We start from the raw sequence: 17,466 nt of genomic DNA on the forward strand, positions 1-17,466 counted from the left end.
GCTCTAGGTAGCAAGGTAATGCGATGCAGGCGCAAATTGCCCCCTTTATGCTCAACTTGTACGGTATGAGTATGCCCGCAATACGAATTATTTAAGCTGGGCTTTAGCGCTGACTTGATATTTGCATTCAGAGTCAGCTGTACTGAAATTATTTTGAGCAATGTAGAACAGTTACGGTATTGCTAGCAGATATTACATAGATAGACCTTTATGAATTCCAAATAAAAATACCGGCCAAGTGCGAGTCGGACTCGCGCATGAAGGGTTCCGTACCATTATTTAGTATGAGCAAAAAAAAAACACTTTTGTTGTATGGGAGCCCCCCAAAATATTTATTTAAAATATTTATTGATTTCAGTCATTTGTTGTTATAGCGGCAACAGAAATACATCATCTTTAAAAATTTCAGCTCTAACTATCACGGTTCATGAGATACAGCCTGGTGACAGACGGATTGACAGAGGAGCGAAAACAATAGGGTCCCGTTTTACCTATTGGGTACGGAACCCTAAAAACTGCTCAATTTGAAAGCTATTTGAAAAAAAAAACTTGCGTAAACGGCCCTCTAATAGAGCATAAAAGCGCGAAAACCCGCGAGAGTCGACACCCGCGCGTTTTGAAGTGCCTTATCGCAGATTTACGAGATCGCGCCGCGTTTTGAACGGCACATGTGTTTAACGAGGTCGCAAGGATCGTGTGGACTCGGCTTTATCGCCTAACATCGGATTATGAGTCGTAAGTGAATTTAACTGGCGTATTAGGCAGATAAGTGCCGCAATGGGCGTCCTATGTCGACATAAGGCGTTAGCTTACATGAATTTGATAAGGTACTCCGAATGAGATTGTGTCTATAAATAGCATTTTAATTTTAACACATTGTTTTGGCATGTTCTGAAATAATCCAAGGTATCCATAGATAGGATTAAAATTAACAATATTATGTAGTTCTGCCTGGTACTTTGATATAAATATGAGATTGTATGCAGAGAAAAAAAGGTCTAAGTATAGACAGTTTTTTTCGAGGATAATTATTTAATGACACAGGTGTTAGTAATATCTGTTAACATTACATAATACGATATTTTAACAAAATGAGGCTATGTAGCATTTGTACAGAAATTAATTTGTAACTTGAAGTTTAGGACGCGTTTATGAATATCATTGTGACAGAGATACAATAGACTATATATATAGGTACCCATATATAGAGGTATAGACTCACCGAGCATTCTGTTAAGATCTGTGCTGCTGCCTTTGATTTGATGTTGCGTTTTTAATATATTAAATTATTAACCTAAAATGTCAAAAGTTAAAAGTCAAGTTTATTGAATATTTTCAAATTGTTTAATATTGCATCTAGTGCATTTATTTATCTTTCAACATATCATTTATATTTTTAAATATTAGATTATAAAAATAAAAAATATTGCATCTATTGTTATGTTTTTACTTGCAATCGGTGACTTATTACCAACATTTGACCTCTATATAAAATTATTGCATTTTTAAATAAAAATCTTTTTATGGGTGATTGAATTTTCCAGACTTTTTAATACTGAACTAAATGGCTGTCCAATTAATACATCAGTTACCTACATAGTTGTACCTACATAGCTAGCTCAGTTCATCTATACACGAATCCTTATGACTGATTACTTAGGCAAGTATGTGTGTTTGTTAATTGAACCTTCGCATACTAAGATTACTTATCATTTTATAACATTTTCGTCGCAGAATCGTCATGGAAAGACAAGAGCACTTCTTTTTATGGTGAAGTAAAACTGGAAGTCGGTCGTTTACCTAATTTTATTTGGGGGTTGGCCGTAAAGTCGGTAGCTTGATTGACACGTTACGATCTGTCCCCGGCACGGGCGGCTGTTGCCACCTGCGGGTGGGGCAGAAAGGGGGGCGGGGGGTTAACGTATTATTGTGTCTTTTATTTTTATATGAGGACTGAGTGCGTTTGTCATTGTACGGTGGGGTTATGTGGGAGAGAATGCCCGTATTTGCGCGTCAGTCTATTTTTAATAAATGGGGTGAAGTCTTATGAGGCTGTATGCTGATGTAAAAATGTGCACCTCCTAGTGGTACTTGCTACTTCAGGATTTTCACGAAACCTAAATCGCATAATTAGGTTTTTGTGATAACTCCTGTTGGCAATGTTTGAGACGTTTAGGGTTCAGTTCTTAGGGCCTCGGGCCGTAGGGTCCAGTCTAATGGAAACACTATCGAGTGACAGCGATGCGGATCAATTTTTCGACGGCCTTTATTGGTTCAACTTTTCTTTTTTTATGTAAATAGATTTAGTTTTATGTACTTTGTTAATGTTTCAAGAAAATTAATGAAATAGGTACCAAAAAATATCCAAAATAAGCACAAAATATACATAGACAGAGCCCCAAGTTTATTCCAATTTAATAAATCATAACTGAGCGGACCAGGAAGCGACAGATGAAACATAAAGCGATGATACATTTGAGAATGAACAGGGTAGAGTAGATCAGACCCGACGGCTTGGCCCAAGGGAGGGCCCATTTTTGTTTAGGCCGCCTGCCCACGTACGACTTGTAGGACAGATAATCGGGCCGATTTTTAGGGTTCCGGACCCAAGGGTAAAACGGGAACCTATTGTTTTCGCTCCTCTGTCCGTCCGTCCGTCCGTCTGTCACCAGGCTGTATCTCAAGAACCGTGATAGTTAGAGAGTTGAAATTTTTACAGATGATGTATTTCTATTGCCGCTGTACCAACAAATACTGAAAACTAGAATGAAAGAAATATTTTGGGGGGCTCCCATACAACAAACGTGATTTTTTTGCTCAATTTAAATAATGGTACGGAACCCTTCTTGCGAGAGTCCGACTAGCACTTGACCGGTTTTATGTAGAACGAACTGACTAGATTTGTCTGACGGGCTTTTAAGACCTACTGCTATAAGTGTATTCTATTTTTATCCGTCAGAAAATCGGTCACCGATTGTCGGATGTTACCGGACATCCTTTTGTAAATAGAACATTGTATTCTCTCGTAACAATTGTCTATTTGCTGTTTATGAGATTCTCAATAATTTTACGAAATATCACTTTGGTAACTCTTGAAAAGTGTTTGAATATTCTGTATAACGCGGTAGTTTATGTAGTAGGTTTTTGCTTTTTTCCCCAAACAACAATAGTGTTAGAAATTATTGCCATACTGAAAATCTATCCATCTATCTATCCATGAAAATGTTATTGCCTCCTGAGCGTGGAAAATAATGATTTTTTTAACGAAGTAATGCTTGGCACGGGCTTGCAGACCAAAATACAAATTGTTTTCAATCGCGTAGGTAGTACTACGGGGGATGGGTACGCCATTTATGTAACACACAACATTTTTCATTTAAAATCATTCGTGGTTTCAGAATATTTTTATTAGGTATAAAAGTCCCGGCATTGCATTATGGACTCCTCTGTATTAGAAATTCTATGAATAGTAACGTGAGCTTTTTTTAATATAACATCTCGCTTTCATACCCAAAGCTACTGAAACTATTTGAATCGATTTTGGTACGGATAGGTCTGAAGCACTTTGTGGGAAGTAATTTTCTCGGGTTGCGGAGAAAAAAAATAACATTCACGATTTTTATTTTAATTGACAAAATGAAGAAAATATCAATGTTTCTATTAATACTTACCATGCAAATATAAACCTTTGAGAATATAATCGAATATCAATGGGGCACCCCTTGAGGCTGCATCACAAACAGCCCTCGGAGTTTTCTTTTATGATGTTTGTATAAGTAAACGTGCAGCGCCCCTAGCGGCACTCGGAGGAAATAAAACGATTTGTTATCAAGTTTAGTGGGACCCATTACGGACTGATGTGTTCCTATTACGTTATTTATTGAATACTTACTTGCCTTTATCTTGACTATTGAATTTTATTGGGTGTGTATAACGAAGAGATTGATCTTATCTAGGCTTTGTTAGATTTTGAAGTCGACAAATTATTTAAAATCCATAACAGTAAACTAGTATAAATTACACACCGCATGTAAAAACAAAAGGACATCATTCATTTCGTACCCAAAAATGAAAGTGCCGGCCAGAGTAAAAAAATAATAGATTCTTGTAGAGAATAATGCCCTGAAGATTTTTTACTATTACAAGAATCGTCTACAGTTAACCCCCAGGCTGCTATTTGACTTTGAAAATACAAAAAAAAATCAACAGTGTTTGGAGCATTACATTACGTCGCCAAACTGGAGAAGGCAGGCGCTGCCTTCAAACGACTCCTGCCTAACCTGAGCAGTCATTAAATGACCATGTATAGATTTTTTATTCACGGTACTCACACTTTAAACTCAAATAGCAGTCTTTCTTTTCATTTGATGACTTCCCAGGTTAGGCGGAGTCGTTTGAAGGCAGCGTCTGCCTTCTCTTTCATTTTTGGGTACAAAATGTTCGAGACTTGAATGATCTCCTTTTCGAGGTACTTAGTAAAACAAAGTAAAGACTGTATTGTCTCCCCTTTGTACTGGAGACAGAAAATAAATCTTAGAATAAGAAATGTACAGTTTTTAGCCGTTTACTGGAAACCACTTTTCTTTTTTTACTGCCTCTTACGCTGCACGGCATTGTTATAGGAGTATTTCTCACCAACAGTTTCCTTGATCACTATGACCATCATTATACGTAGATAATACTTCATATTTAATCAGCGTGCTAATGACATAAGGATTAAAGACGACCCCATCTTTTTCCCATCTCACAGACCATTCTCGCCAACTGTATTCCCGACACTTTCATACACTCTTCGTTATTACAAGCCATTGTCATAAAAATGTATTTACGTTAACATCACCCGTTTAGTCACATATGCCGTGCAATTAAACTCGACGGGTAATACAATGCTTGATTTTCGCACAAATGTAGCTCTGATGGTGATACAATGACTGCGTAAAACGTTCTCTGCTAAAACAAGTATTCAGATTCATAGTTGTGTTTGTATTTGTAAATTCTGGTGGTCTAGTGGGTAAAGAACAAATCTCTCAAGTCTGGGTGCGACTCCAGGCAAGCACCAATGCAACTTTTCTAAGTTTATATATACTTTCTAAGTATATCTTGGACGGTGTTTCAGAGGGCACGTTAAACTGTAGATCCCGGCTGTCATAAGAGCATTTTTGTAGTCGGAAGCCAGTAAGTCTGACAGCCAGCCTTACGCACGTATTGGGTGAGGTCAGATAGGCAGTCGCTCCCTATAAAAGACTGGTACCCACCTTCATTCGGTTAGACTGAAAGCCAACCCTAACATATGTAACTAGCTTCTGTCAGCGGTTTCACCCGCATCCCGTAGGAACCACGGCACGAACCCGGATAAAAAGTAGTAGTAGTAGTCTATAGCCTTCCTCGATAAATGGGCTATCTAACACTGAAAGAATTTTTCAAATCGGTCCAGTAGTTCTTGAGATTAGCGCGTTCAAACAAACAAACAAACTCTTCAGCTTTATAATATTAGTATAGATTGGAAAAGGCAAATGACGATGCACAGTTGTTTTTGGCTTCTCTGTCGTGGCTGGTGTGTTGGTTAGTTTGCGTCCAATAACCCTGAGTAGTGAACTATTAGAAAAAAGCGTAAGTATCTATATCCCATTGTGATCTTAGTCTCCCACGCCACTTATCTGGATTCCCCGATTCGCTTTGACGTCCTCTGTTTCAGTATTTGCTTTCACTAATATTCTGGGTCCCCTTTGTACAATGTACAAACGAAAAATGTTGTACCAATGTCGCAAAATTTTAATTAAAAGTTTTCGAAACAATTTTTGTCGAACAAATGAGAACGTGAACATGTCATGTAGTATGTAAGCGCTAGTAAGCTACATGAAGTACACAAGTAAGTGCGGATTGCAATAAATGAACCATCCATTGTGTTTCGATTAGAGATTGAAATTTTACACAGCTTGTATGAAAAATTACACTACCTTTGACGACCTCGATGGCGCAATGGTCACCATGCCGGACTGCTAAACCTGAGGTCCCAGGTTCGATTCCCGGTTCGGTCGACATTTTTGTGACGAGCATGCTTGTTGGGTGTTGTAACATGTATTTATAAATGTGTAGCATTATGTAGTTTACCAGTTGTGTTGGCACCCATAACACAAGTTAATTAATAACTTACCACTGAGCTAACCGACCGTGTGTGAAAAAGTGTCCAGACATTGTTATTTCAATTACAGAACAATACATGGATGGTTTATTGTAATCCGCAGTAAGTAAACAAGTCGATGCGGGATAAAGAAAGGATTATTCCGATACAAAGAGCAACAGAAATATTTGCTTTGATTTAATATGCGCAAATAGTCCGCAGCATTCGGTACAATCCAGGGTCCATCGGGCGGAATCTAATAGCGTTTCTAGAGAACCTTTTGTTGGTCTGTACGAGCTTGCAAATGAATGTGTCGCTTCACGAGAAATTCTATCGCTTCTCTGACAATACGAATATACAATGTACGAATTTGTGCAGCGGCTAATATGCCCTTTGACTAGCTAATCATTTGCCTCTGCTGTTCGAAGCTTGACAAATTATGCCTATACCTACTCGTAGCTTAAAAAAAATAACAATATCAAAAACTAAAACTATTTAAAAATGGAAATCGTTAGGTATCCGTATTGACATTAAATACTCAAAAAACAAACCTGAATATTCCAAAACCTCAAATTAATTTAACGTTAGATACGTTTACGTGTACCGATCGTGTCAATTATTTTCAAGTAATTCCTAAAATAAAAAGAAACGTCGAAGCTTACAACTTGTTCCTCCTTTAGAAAAAAACAACGTAAATATAGCTTGATTATTGCCAATTATTGACAAGTAATACCATCGTCGAAAAACCGCTAAAGCGATTACAGGAGAAATGATTTTCGTGAAAAAATTACGTCTATTTTCGGGCGAGAGGTGTGTCGAGCTTACCCAACGAAATGACTGGCGAAGGTGTCCTCACGGAAAGTCGTCTAAGAAAGTAGCGCGCCAAAAAACTCTTATACGCCGTCTTTGAAACTGGCTCAGTTTTTGTAATACCAAATATCGTTGACTGATATCTCACAGAACCCGAACGCCTCGTTAATCTCGAAGCTGATCGTTTTGGTCATATCCAAAGTACGTGTTTGACCTACAAGAAGGCATCTGACCTACCTACATAATGGCATCTCCGCTCATCTTTTCTTACTCTGTAAGCTTACCCCATTCCACTCTGGGATAATATCGGCCGGACTGAAGCGTTTGTTTAACTTGTATTAAATATAACAAACAAAGGAATTCGCTTACTATAATATTAATAACGTAACGGCCGGCTCTGTACTATCGTTATTTTGTTTGCATACATCGCTCGTTCTCCCGAAAAGATCAAGGTTTGTTTTTCGACGGACGATATTGAACATTAAAATTTTATGTTTTTACAACACTTTAGTGTGATATTTCTATAATGTAAAGTTTGATGGCTTGTGAAATTAGATTTTACAGAGTTCGTAATTTGATAGACTGACTTCTTGACGGGTATAATAGTAGATAGAAGGGAACGACCAAAGAAACGATGCATAAATGGTGTGAAAGTTGATATGGTTAGAAAGAATGTTACTTGCGAGATGACGGCAGATAAAGATGATGAGCTTGTAAGATAAGAAAAAATGCTGCGCTGAAATAAAATAAGGATAAGACAAGAGGACGGTGATGAGCTACCTGATAAAGTATTAAACTGTTATTTGACACACAATGTCAATTTTTATATTACACTAGCTTTCGCCCGCGGTTTCACCTGCGTCCCGTAGCCGGATGGTAACAAAAACTATCCTCAAACCTTCTCCCGGGTATAAGTTACGTCCCCTCTAATTTGCAGCCAAATCGGTCAAGCCGTTTTCATGTTATGTCGTGACAACATAAAGCGGGTTTCATTTTTATTTTTATATTACATTTATCCCCTCGTGTTGTATCAATAAATGACAACGGCAAGAGGATGATGAGTTTTCTGGCATCATGCTGAACTGAACCTATTTAGCACAGACATGTAAATTTTTTGTACTTTTCCCCGTTTTGTTGTGTCAATAAATTATTTTCTTTCCATTCTTTCTTCTATGATGATGTCAGTAGCTAACCAACATCTTATTGTTCTCAGAAGGTCAGGCGGAGGGGGGCGGAGGAGCAGGTGGGGCTGAAGACGATGAGGAGCAGGACTCGGGCTGGTGGGGGCAGTGCATGAGCACCTGTCCCGCCCCCGTACAGGATCTCTGCACCTCCAACCGATTTGACAACCTTCATGTAAGTCACAGTTTTATATATGTATATGCTTGGATACTGGATAATCGGATTGGCTTGGACTTACCAATGTGAACCACCTTAAGCAAGTTTACGTGTCGTATCAAAGAGATAATCGGAATCATATTTTGTAGGACGTTCTGACTAGGATTTTCTGACCGTCTATTTGTACGACATGTGCATTACGCTATTGCTATCTGTGTGTTATATTTTTCTGGCTGGCGGTAGCATTATAATAATAATAATAATAAGCCCCGCAGGGCATCTGAGGCGGATGACGGGGAGTAGCGACCCCGCGGGGCTATATATCCGAGTGCTCCAGGGAGAGTATACTGTCCCCCACCTCCGGCTTGCCGGAGTGAAGCATGACGGGGGATAGGTCTCCCGCCTCTTGGCTTGCCTTCATCGGCCGGTCAGAGTGGAGTCGCTAGAGCAAGGTTAGTCCTGCTCGGAGGGTAGGTGCCTCGTGGTAAGTGGCGAGTGGGCCGGTGATGCTGGACCCACAGGGAGCGCGTGATCTGCGTTTAAAGTCCGCCGAGGTATCCTCACCCTTCAGCCGCTCATGTACCTGTTGCCCCCTTGTTGCGATTTAGCGACTGATTCCCGGGGGCCCAGTAAGTGAGTTGGCGAGTCTCCACCTGCCATTTTTACGTGTATTTATTACATTGTTATCGGCAGGTGCCATAGTTCCCGTAGTTTCCCCATTCCTAGTCCACTAGCATCCTATCACAATAGCCCAAGTAGTTTTCATCCATAGTTAGCAATAGTTTAGCACAGAACCGGGGATTGTCCTTGGGTACATTTCTATAGTGTATACAGGGATAATTGTCGGTTTTGTGTCACCATTTCATTAAAGTTGTCTCAAAAGGGCTTCAGCGTGTTGGCTTCGGCCCCACGTTCGCCTCCCAAAAATCCGGGACTCTATAGTCCCGAGGTCTGGTAGAGACATACAAGATAATAATAATATTCATTTATTTGCTCAGAATGTAGGTATTTACAATAAGGTGTTTACAGAAAATGTTGAAGCATCCTAGTACATTCTACCATTTTGGCATGCAAACATTTGATATGATGCAATTCATCATTACACATGCTTAATGCTTATACAACTAAAAAGTGTCAGCTAGAAAGTCAGATACAGAGTAGTAGCATTTATTCAAGAGGAGTCTAGTTAGTTTTTTTTTGAAGATTGTTACTGGTTCTTGTTTAATACTATTTGGGATGTGGTTAAAAATAGCTGGTGCCATGCCAAAAGCACTTTTCCCAAACAAAGCAGTCTTATATCCTCCAGTGCGTAATAAATTTTGGTATTGAGATCGTAAATTTACGTCTCTGTGTCTGCTTTCCGATAAACTTAAAAATAGGCTTCTATTAACTTTAACAAAAAGAGCAATTTCAAAAATGTAAAGGCAAGGAAAGGTCAACAAATTATATTTTTTGAAAAATGGAACACAGCTGTCAGTAACTTTCAAACCAAAAATTAGAGACAAAACAAAATACAGTACTTACCTATTCGCAAGATCCTCACCATAAAATGTACATAAGTGTCTCTCTAAACGCCCAAAAAAATGAGCCGTGCCTTTCCCGAAAGGCAATAAAATCAAATTCCCGTAGCACTTAAACATTTTTTGATTTTTCCCAACATAGAGGGCGCCACGTCCCGGTCCTTTCAACCTGACAGCGCTCTGAACGTGTTAACAAAGGCTGCGCCGATAAAATTAAATTCTAACCCGTGTAATGCTGTGAAAAAGGCTACTGATTCCCGCCGTTGCGTTGTGGGGAATACTAGCTTCTGGCTGCGGCTTTACCCGTGTCTTGTGGGTACTTCTTCGCGTAATCTGATTAAAAGCAGCATGTATATTAATCTGGTATATGAGCTATAGGCACTGCAGTTTTATCAAAAATCCGTCAAGTTATTTTTGCGTAAAAGAGGAACATACACACGTTGATCACCATCCACAATTACGTAACATACAAAATTTCGCGTTTATAAATTAGTAGGAGAGTATCCCGACGTAACTATTTCGTGCACGTAGATAAAAAGTAGCCCATGGTCTTTCTCGATTAATAGGCTATCTTATACTCATATCGGTCTAGTACTTCCTGAGAATAGCCCATTCAAGTAAACAAACGAACATACTTACAAACGAAACTTTTCAACTTTATGACTCGCCAGTTGAGTTGAGGCTATTCGTCATATTGCCAGCTCGTCGGCATCTGCCCTGTAAATCCTGATTAGATGTACGCCTACACAAATCAATAGCCCCAGTAGGTTTCGCTCTAGGCGAACACACATCATAGGTACGTTACAGATACTGAAATATTGTCTCTCGTTAGTCAACGCTGTATGAAATTCGACAGAATACTGCCAATATTGTTTTGGACAAAACCACAGACTGAGCTTGGTATGTTACATTATATACTGGTTAATATATGTCGAACACAAAGAAAAAATTCTAATACGTAAAAAAAATGAATTTTTCAAACAAAGTAAATAGAATAAAAATGTGCTAAAATTAGAACACCGTATAAAAGTCAGTCATTACAAACAACTGAAATTCTCCCTTGAAAACTGACAGCTGTCAACTGATCAAAACGTTCGATACTTTATCTCTGCTTTACACATGATGTTGTAAATTATAAAAACGAAAAACGACTCCTGTGGTTAAACTACTGAATGGATCAGGTTATTTTTAAAAAAAATCGCCATAGAATATCATAAAGTATATGCGATAGGATTTAATGTGATTGTGAACGACACACCCTGTATACTAGCTGTTACCCCGGTTTCACCAGTGTTCCGTGGGAACTGCTTACCGTACCAGGATAAAATATAGTTATGCCACCCGGGGATAGTGTAGCTTTCCAACGGTGAAAGAATTGTGTAAATCGGTTCAGTAGTTTCCGAGCCCCTTGAATACAAACAGACAAAACTGTTTCTCCTTCATTATGTTAGTGCCTAGTGCCTATAGACTAAAATGTTTTATATTTTGTTATAAAAATGATGAACTATAAAATGTTTCGTTGCTGTTTATGACTTTTGGTTTTCATCAGGGCATTATTGTAATACGTGTACGTGTTATTCTAGTGAATTTACACGAATACACGCTTGGAATCTTAAATTCATTGAATTCTTTGTTTCTTAATTTGTTCTTAAATCTATTAAAGTACTAAAGTACTTTAAACGTACTCGATCACGTAATCGATTAAAGTACTAAAGTACTTTAATCGATTACGTGATCGAGTGATCGAGAACGTTTTTCTAGTGAAGCTCCTAGCTTAACTTACTTTGGGAATCAATCATATTTTCTCCTGGTACGAATAGTAGTTCCCAAGGGAAGCGGGCTAGTAATCAATATTTTACTTAGAGGTTACGGAACCCTTCCCGCGCTTATCCGACTCGCACTTGACCGTTTTTTTTTTTCATATTTTCCTCAGCTTATTGATTCCTTAAAACTACCTCTGAATATAACATCCGCTCTCTATTTTTATGATCTAGTTTGCTTACATCAAAGATTGTAATTTACTTAATGGATACCTTTAAGTAATCCAATTTGCTATTCTTAGAAAAATTTACGATGCTTCGTCGGTAGCGAAAGTAGCTGATCATGGCAATTTGTAGGCTTATGCCGCGATTTTGGTAGTTCCGAACGTGAGGGTCACTTGTATGTGAAGTTTCAAGGTACCTGAGGAATTAAATTGTTTACTGAATGTAGTCCTCTTTTGATACAACGTGTGTTACAACCAGTACCTACTGAGATACCGTCTAGTATAGTTATCGGCACGAATCTTGAGCGCTGATTCATCTGCGCAGAAGTGATTTATTAGCAAAGAACCAATCCCGAGTGACGGCTATGACGCGATGCGCTGCGGGCCAATCACCGCCCCCATGCCTCACTTCATACCACAAAAGGGACCCAATAAATTACTTCTGCGCAGGTGAAGGTCAGCGCTCAAGATTCGTGCCGATGATTGTAACTTTAAGCACGAATGCACACTGCTGGGGAGTTTGTTGCGCCACTGCTTCTTCCCAGCAGAGACACGTAGGAAGTGGTAAAAGGTGGGCTTTTTGGGGGCTGTCTTTTGTAAATTTTTGACGTTCAGAAAGTGCCGTTTTGCAGTCGAGTTTGAATAAATGATTTTTAATTTGAGTTGATACTCACTCATATTGATCACGTGATCAAGTGTGGCATCCAATCAGGTAATCAATATTTCTCTCTCTCTATTATCTCTCCTCATAAATTAGTTGTTGCGGTTGTGATAACTGCTGCTTATATTATATCACTACTGGCAGTTTCTACTGTTTTACCCATATTCCGAGGAAACTTCCCGCACCAAGGAGTAGCATGTAACCGTCCAAGGTTTTAATGCTGTCAAATAATGAAACATTTTCTTTTTCAAATTGAACCAGTAATTCCTGTGATTAGCGGGGTCAAGCAAAGAAAGGAACTCTTCAGCTTTAATATAATACTAGCTTCCGCTCGCGGCTTCGCCCGCGTAGAGTTCGGTTACTTCGCGTTTCCAAGAGAATTCCTCAAAAAAGTCCGTGATAAAAACTATCCTATGTTCTTTCTCAAGGTCAACTCTATCTCTATACCAAATTTTATCAAAAATCAGTTCAGTGGTTTGGACGTGACAGCGTAACAGACAGACAGACAGAGTTTTTTTGCATTTATAATATTAGTAGGAATTGGTATAGATTAAACTCTACGGAAGACATGGAATACTACGACCCGACATTATGATTATTCAATATACAATAAGACCTGTTAGACAGAAAGGGTTCGAAAACATTTAAACCTCAAACCAATACATTTTTGCTTTCTTCTTATAAATTAATAATTATTCATCTCGATATTTCGTAATATTCCACATTTTGATGACTTCGTTGAAACCGTTCCAATAATGAATCCCCGGATTATCTTGCGATCGATCGGTTGACATTTCACTCGTGTATTCATTAAGGCCTATAAAAAGAAAGATTTATAATTTCAACAAAAACGCGGCGTTTTCCTCAAGAGTATATTTGGACCAACATGAGGCCACTTCACCTGAAGAATCACATAACTCCTGGCACTGACCTCCCTAAAATAGAATTTAGTTCGCAATACTTTACCTGTAGTAATTTGTCTAGTATTTTCACATCAACTGCCAGTCTTCTTGTTTTGTTAACTGTTTGGGAAAGCTGTTTATAGACTACGTTCTTTATGTACCTGCCTGCTACAAACGTTGAAGTTTCATTATCAACAGTAATTTTGTCATCATAGACCTAAGACTTTGCAATAAAAGTTATCGTCTAAGATAATATTCGCAAATAAATAAACCTAATAAGTATAGAAAAATATAGAAAAAATATTGCATTAATACTTGCCTGATTTGGGATCAAACCTGCACACTCGCAGTTGAGGGGCTGGTGATGTAACAACTAGACTACAGCGAGCCAGTTTAATGATTACTAGCCGTTTTCCCGCGGTTTTACCCGCGTCCCGTGGTAACTACTGCCCGCACCGGGATAAAATATAGCCTATGTTACTCGTGGATAATGTAGCTTTCGAATGATGAAAGAATTTTTAAAAACGGTCCAGTAGTTTTTGAGCCTATTCATTACAACCAAACAAACAAACAAACAAAGTTTTCCTCTTTATAATATTAGTATAGACAATAAGATGATCTCTCAGATTCTAGACAAAAATTACGAACAACTGTCGGCTCATTATGTGTAACTATGTATTACTAATCTTCCTCGTAAGGAAGGAAACACATATTGTTGAACAACATCAGTTACCATAACAAACTCAATGAGCTGTGTATAAACTATGAATTCGCGCCGGTGTTCGCTAACAATCGCGCGATTGATGCGTGTCTAGTGTGAGGACCACATCTAAACATTTTGAAGCAACATTAGTTTCACTGGCTAATGTTTGGCTGTTGTTACAAAGTCTGCGTGTATCACGGACGAGGGAAACAACGGAGATGCCGTAAGAAAGGTAGGTCAGGCGCCTTCTTGTAGGTCAAGATAACGGTAGGCGTGATCAGTTACTAGAACTAATAAAACGTTCTGAGTCCTTGCTAAATCAAAACCAATCTGTCAAAAAATGGTCTTGATTGATTGGTGATTTTGAAAATAATGGACGGTTCCATAGAAAGCCTATAAAAGCGGAGCTAGTTACGTTACCTATCTTCCGAAGACCCGCATGTTGTCGCGCTACTTTCTCAGATTTTGCGTTGTGACATCTCCGCTAGTCATTTTGTTCTCCATGTTACGCACACAACTACATAATCACGCACACACTGACACGCGGTGTCCATTGAAGTGCGCGCATGCACAGGCATACCACTCAAACTATCAAGAAGCAATCCCAATTTAACACTAGAATAACAATTTTAATGTCTGCGGGAGTTTCGCGGACGATAAATTTCTTCTCGGGGCCTCTGCGGTCGACTGGTCGCGTAAATATTTATTTCAAATTAAAACAACGACGGGTTTTTGCTCGCGGCTCTTGCTGGGTCCCGGCTGTTTGTAGAATTTGGCAAACACTTCGCTTGGTATTGTATTGTCAAGTTGATCTTCCTTGTTAGGCACTAAAGTCGATCACACGAGTCGATCTATCTAAGTTGGTCCGTGGATGAGTGACCATCTTGTCACGATGAGTTCCTCTATGTGTCAACTTGGTGGGTCCTGAACACTTTGACATATTTGAACATCTCTAGTTGTTCTACATTAGGTAGTGGGTACATGGCTTGTAGGCAGGAATGTTAGTAGTACTTTATTAATAATGCTGTCGGTGAGATGCATTGCACAGACTCACGTGACTGATAGTCTACTCTAAAAATATTCGCGCAATTTGAGTCATAATAGTCATGATGTAGCTAATAGTAAAATGTGTAAACATAACATTCTTATAAAATATCTTCAACGTATTTTTGCGAGTAAGAAATTAGGTTACGCGAGGAAATGGTAGTTTCACGCGGATGTTTGTTCAGTCTTGTTAAAGTATTTGATATATTGCTGGATAATGTAGGAAAGTAACCCTTTTGGTAGGCGAGGTCGCAGATCCCGCTAGTCTTGGCACATAAAACACGTAATAATGGCGTTGGGTGCGGCATCGAACGTATCTTTTATGGCGTCTCTAAATCACGCTCAGGTGGTTTGCACCGAAATAGCTCGTCACGCTGGGCCCACGACACGCCGCGCCACCGTCACGCTGGGCCCCCGTCACGTCGACGCCACGCCGCCGTCACGCACGACTTCGCCCGCGGAGTAATTGATAGTAGCGCGAGTCACATGATGAATTACAACTTCGCTATTTCTTTTATTGCGTTTACGGTAAGTGGCGGCGGGCGCCGGTGAAAAATGTTACAGGATTTTGGTCTTCGGAAGTACCTACCTACTAGCTACACTCTTCAACCTAACTACTATTATAAACTATGGGTAATAAAACTGTCTTTCGTTACGTGTCGTGGTCGTCGTGTTACAGATTATCCAAACAATTTTTTGTTCTTTGTTTGTACTCTAGAGGCTCCGACGCTACTCAACAGATTTGAAAAAGTCATTCACTGTCGCGGAGCTAGACTATCGCCGGGTGACATATACGTACTATCCATCCTGGTTACCGCACACGTCTATCTCAACATACTCATTTGTGCTACAGCACTATATAACTATAGTATATACTTCCCAGCCGATTTTAGCTATGGTGACAGCTTTCGAGCAGTCGCTCCTTGTAAGACACTGGTACTCAGCCGCATCCGGTTAGACTAAAAGCCTACCCCAACATAGGTGGGAAAAGGCTCGGGAAATGATGAACGAGCTAAGGTGATCGACTCTTCTATGCGCCCTTTGATGGTTGCAGTATCCTATGTGCGGCATATAACTATACTAGCTTCTGCCAGCGGTTTCACCCGCATCCCGTGGGAACCTCTGCGCGAACCCGGATAAAAAGTAGCCTATAGTCTGGACGGATCGGACAAGTGCTTCCTGAGATTATCACGTTCAAATAAACAAACTCTTCAGCTTCATAATATTACTAGCTTTTGCCCGCGATTTCGTTCGCGTGGAATAGTGACTTCCGGCAGAATTTTGGTTTGACCAATAAATGGTGCTGTATATCCGGAATTTTTTTTTGTAATGAAAACTATCCTATGTCCTTTCTTAAGTTCCAAACTATGTCAATACCCACACAAATCTGTTCAGTGGTTTAGGTATGAAGAAAAGACAGACAGACAGACAGAGTTATTTTCGCATTTATAATATTAGTTTGGATCGTAAATATTCATGAACAAAATGTAGTGTCATCAGTTTAATTACCCGGCTGAAAGCTGACACACTATGTCAGTTTCGAGTAGGTGACTGCTAACTGCCGGTAACTGGGAACTAAGTCTTGTATGACAGCTGTGTATCGTTGACAGATTGGCCAATCTGCTAATTGATTGCTGTTATGGGTAAACGTTATCTCGTTTATAGTCGACTAGCTTTTCCCCGCGGTTTCTCCCGAGTCCTGTGGGAACTTCTACTAAAATATAGCCTATGCTACTCAGGAAGAGTGTAGCTTTCTAATAATTAAATAATTTTTCAAATCGATTTAGAAGTTTCGTAGCATTTAGGGTACAAATAACAAACAAAAAACTGTTTTCTCTTTATTATATACTAGCTTCCGCTCGCGGATTCGCCCGCGTGGTGTGTTGATAAAAAGTAGGCTATGTGTTAATCCAGGGTATCACCTATCTACACACCGAACTTCAACCAAATCGGTCTAGCCGTTTTTGCGTGAAAGAATAACAAACATACATCCATACATTCTCACAAACTTTCACACATCCATATGTAGGGATTATGCTATTTACAGTCAACACTTCAGCTAATTTAACATCAACCTTTTGATTTAAAACCTGAGCTGCCTTTTCAATATAAAGTTGTTATTCGTGCACCCCAAAATGGTCTCAATATGGAATGAAACATGTCAGCCGACTTCTCAAGCCGCGGGTTTTAATGAAAAATGTTTTGTTGACGCGGCCGATTGTTTGCGGCCGAGTTTGAGACAAACACAGCGGCCCGCTGGCTGTACCTATATACCACGTCAATATCAACTACTTAAAATGTCATTCCTTTAACGTAAGATGTAGAAAAGAGCTTATTTCTAAGTCTTCTTCTTCCTCCTGCCCTGTTCCCAATTTTATTTAGG

At 39.3% G+C, this 17,466-nt stretch overlaps 1 protein-coding gene across 1 annotated transcript in view; it reads left to right on the top strand.

The window, feature by feature from the left end:
* LOC124645095 (adenylate cyclase type 6-like) overlaps nt 1-17,466 on the top strand; it is a 329,505-nt gene that overhangs the window by 202,871 nt on the left and 109,168 nt on the right. The window contains exon 6 of the mRNA XM_047184835.1: nt 8,145-8,287. Within this exon, the coding sequence (XP_047040791.1) occupies nt 8,145-8,287 (143 nt within the window). The remainder of the gene's footprint in view (nt 1-8,144; nt 8,288-17,466) is intronic.

This window comes from Helicoverpa zea, chromosome 31 (genome assembly GCF_022581195.2).
Source record: "Helicoverpa zea isolate HzStark_Cry1AcR chromosome 31, ilHelZeax1.1, whole genome shotgun sequence".
In the NCBI taxonomy this organism is placed as follows: domain Eukaryota; kingdom Metazoa; phylum Arthropoda; class Insecta; order Lepidoptera; family Noctuidae; genus Helicoverpa; species Helicoverpa zea.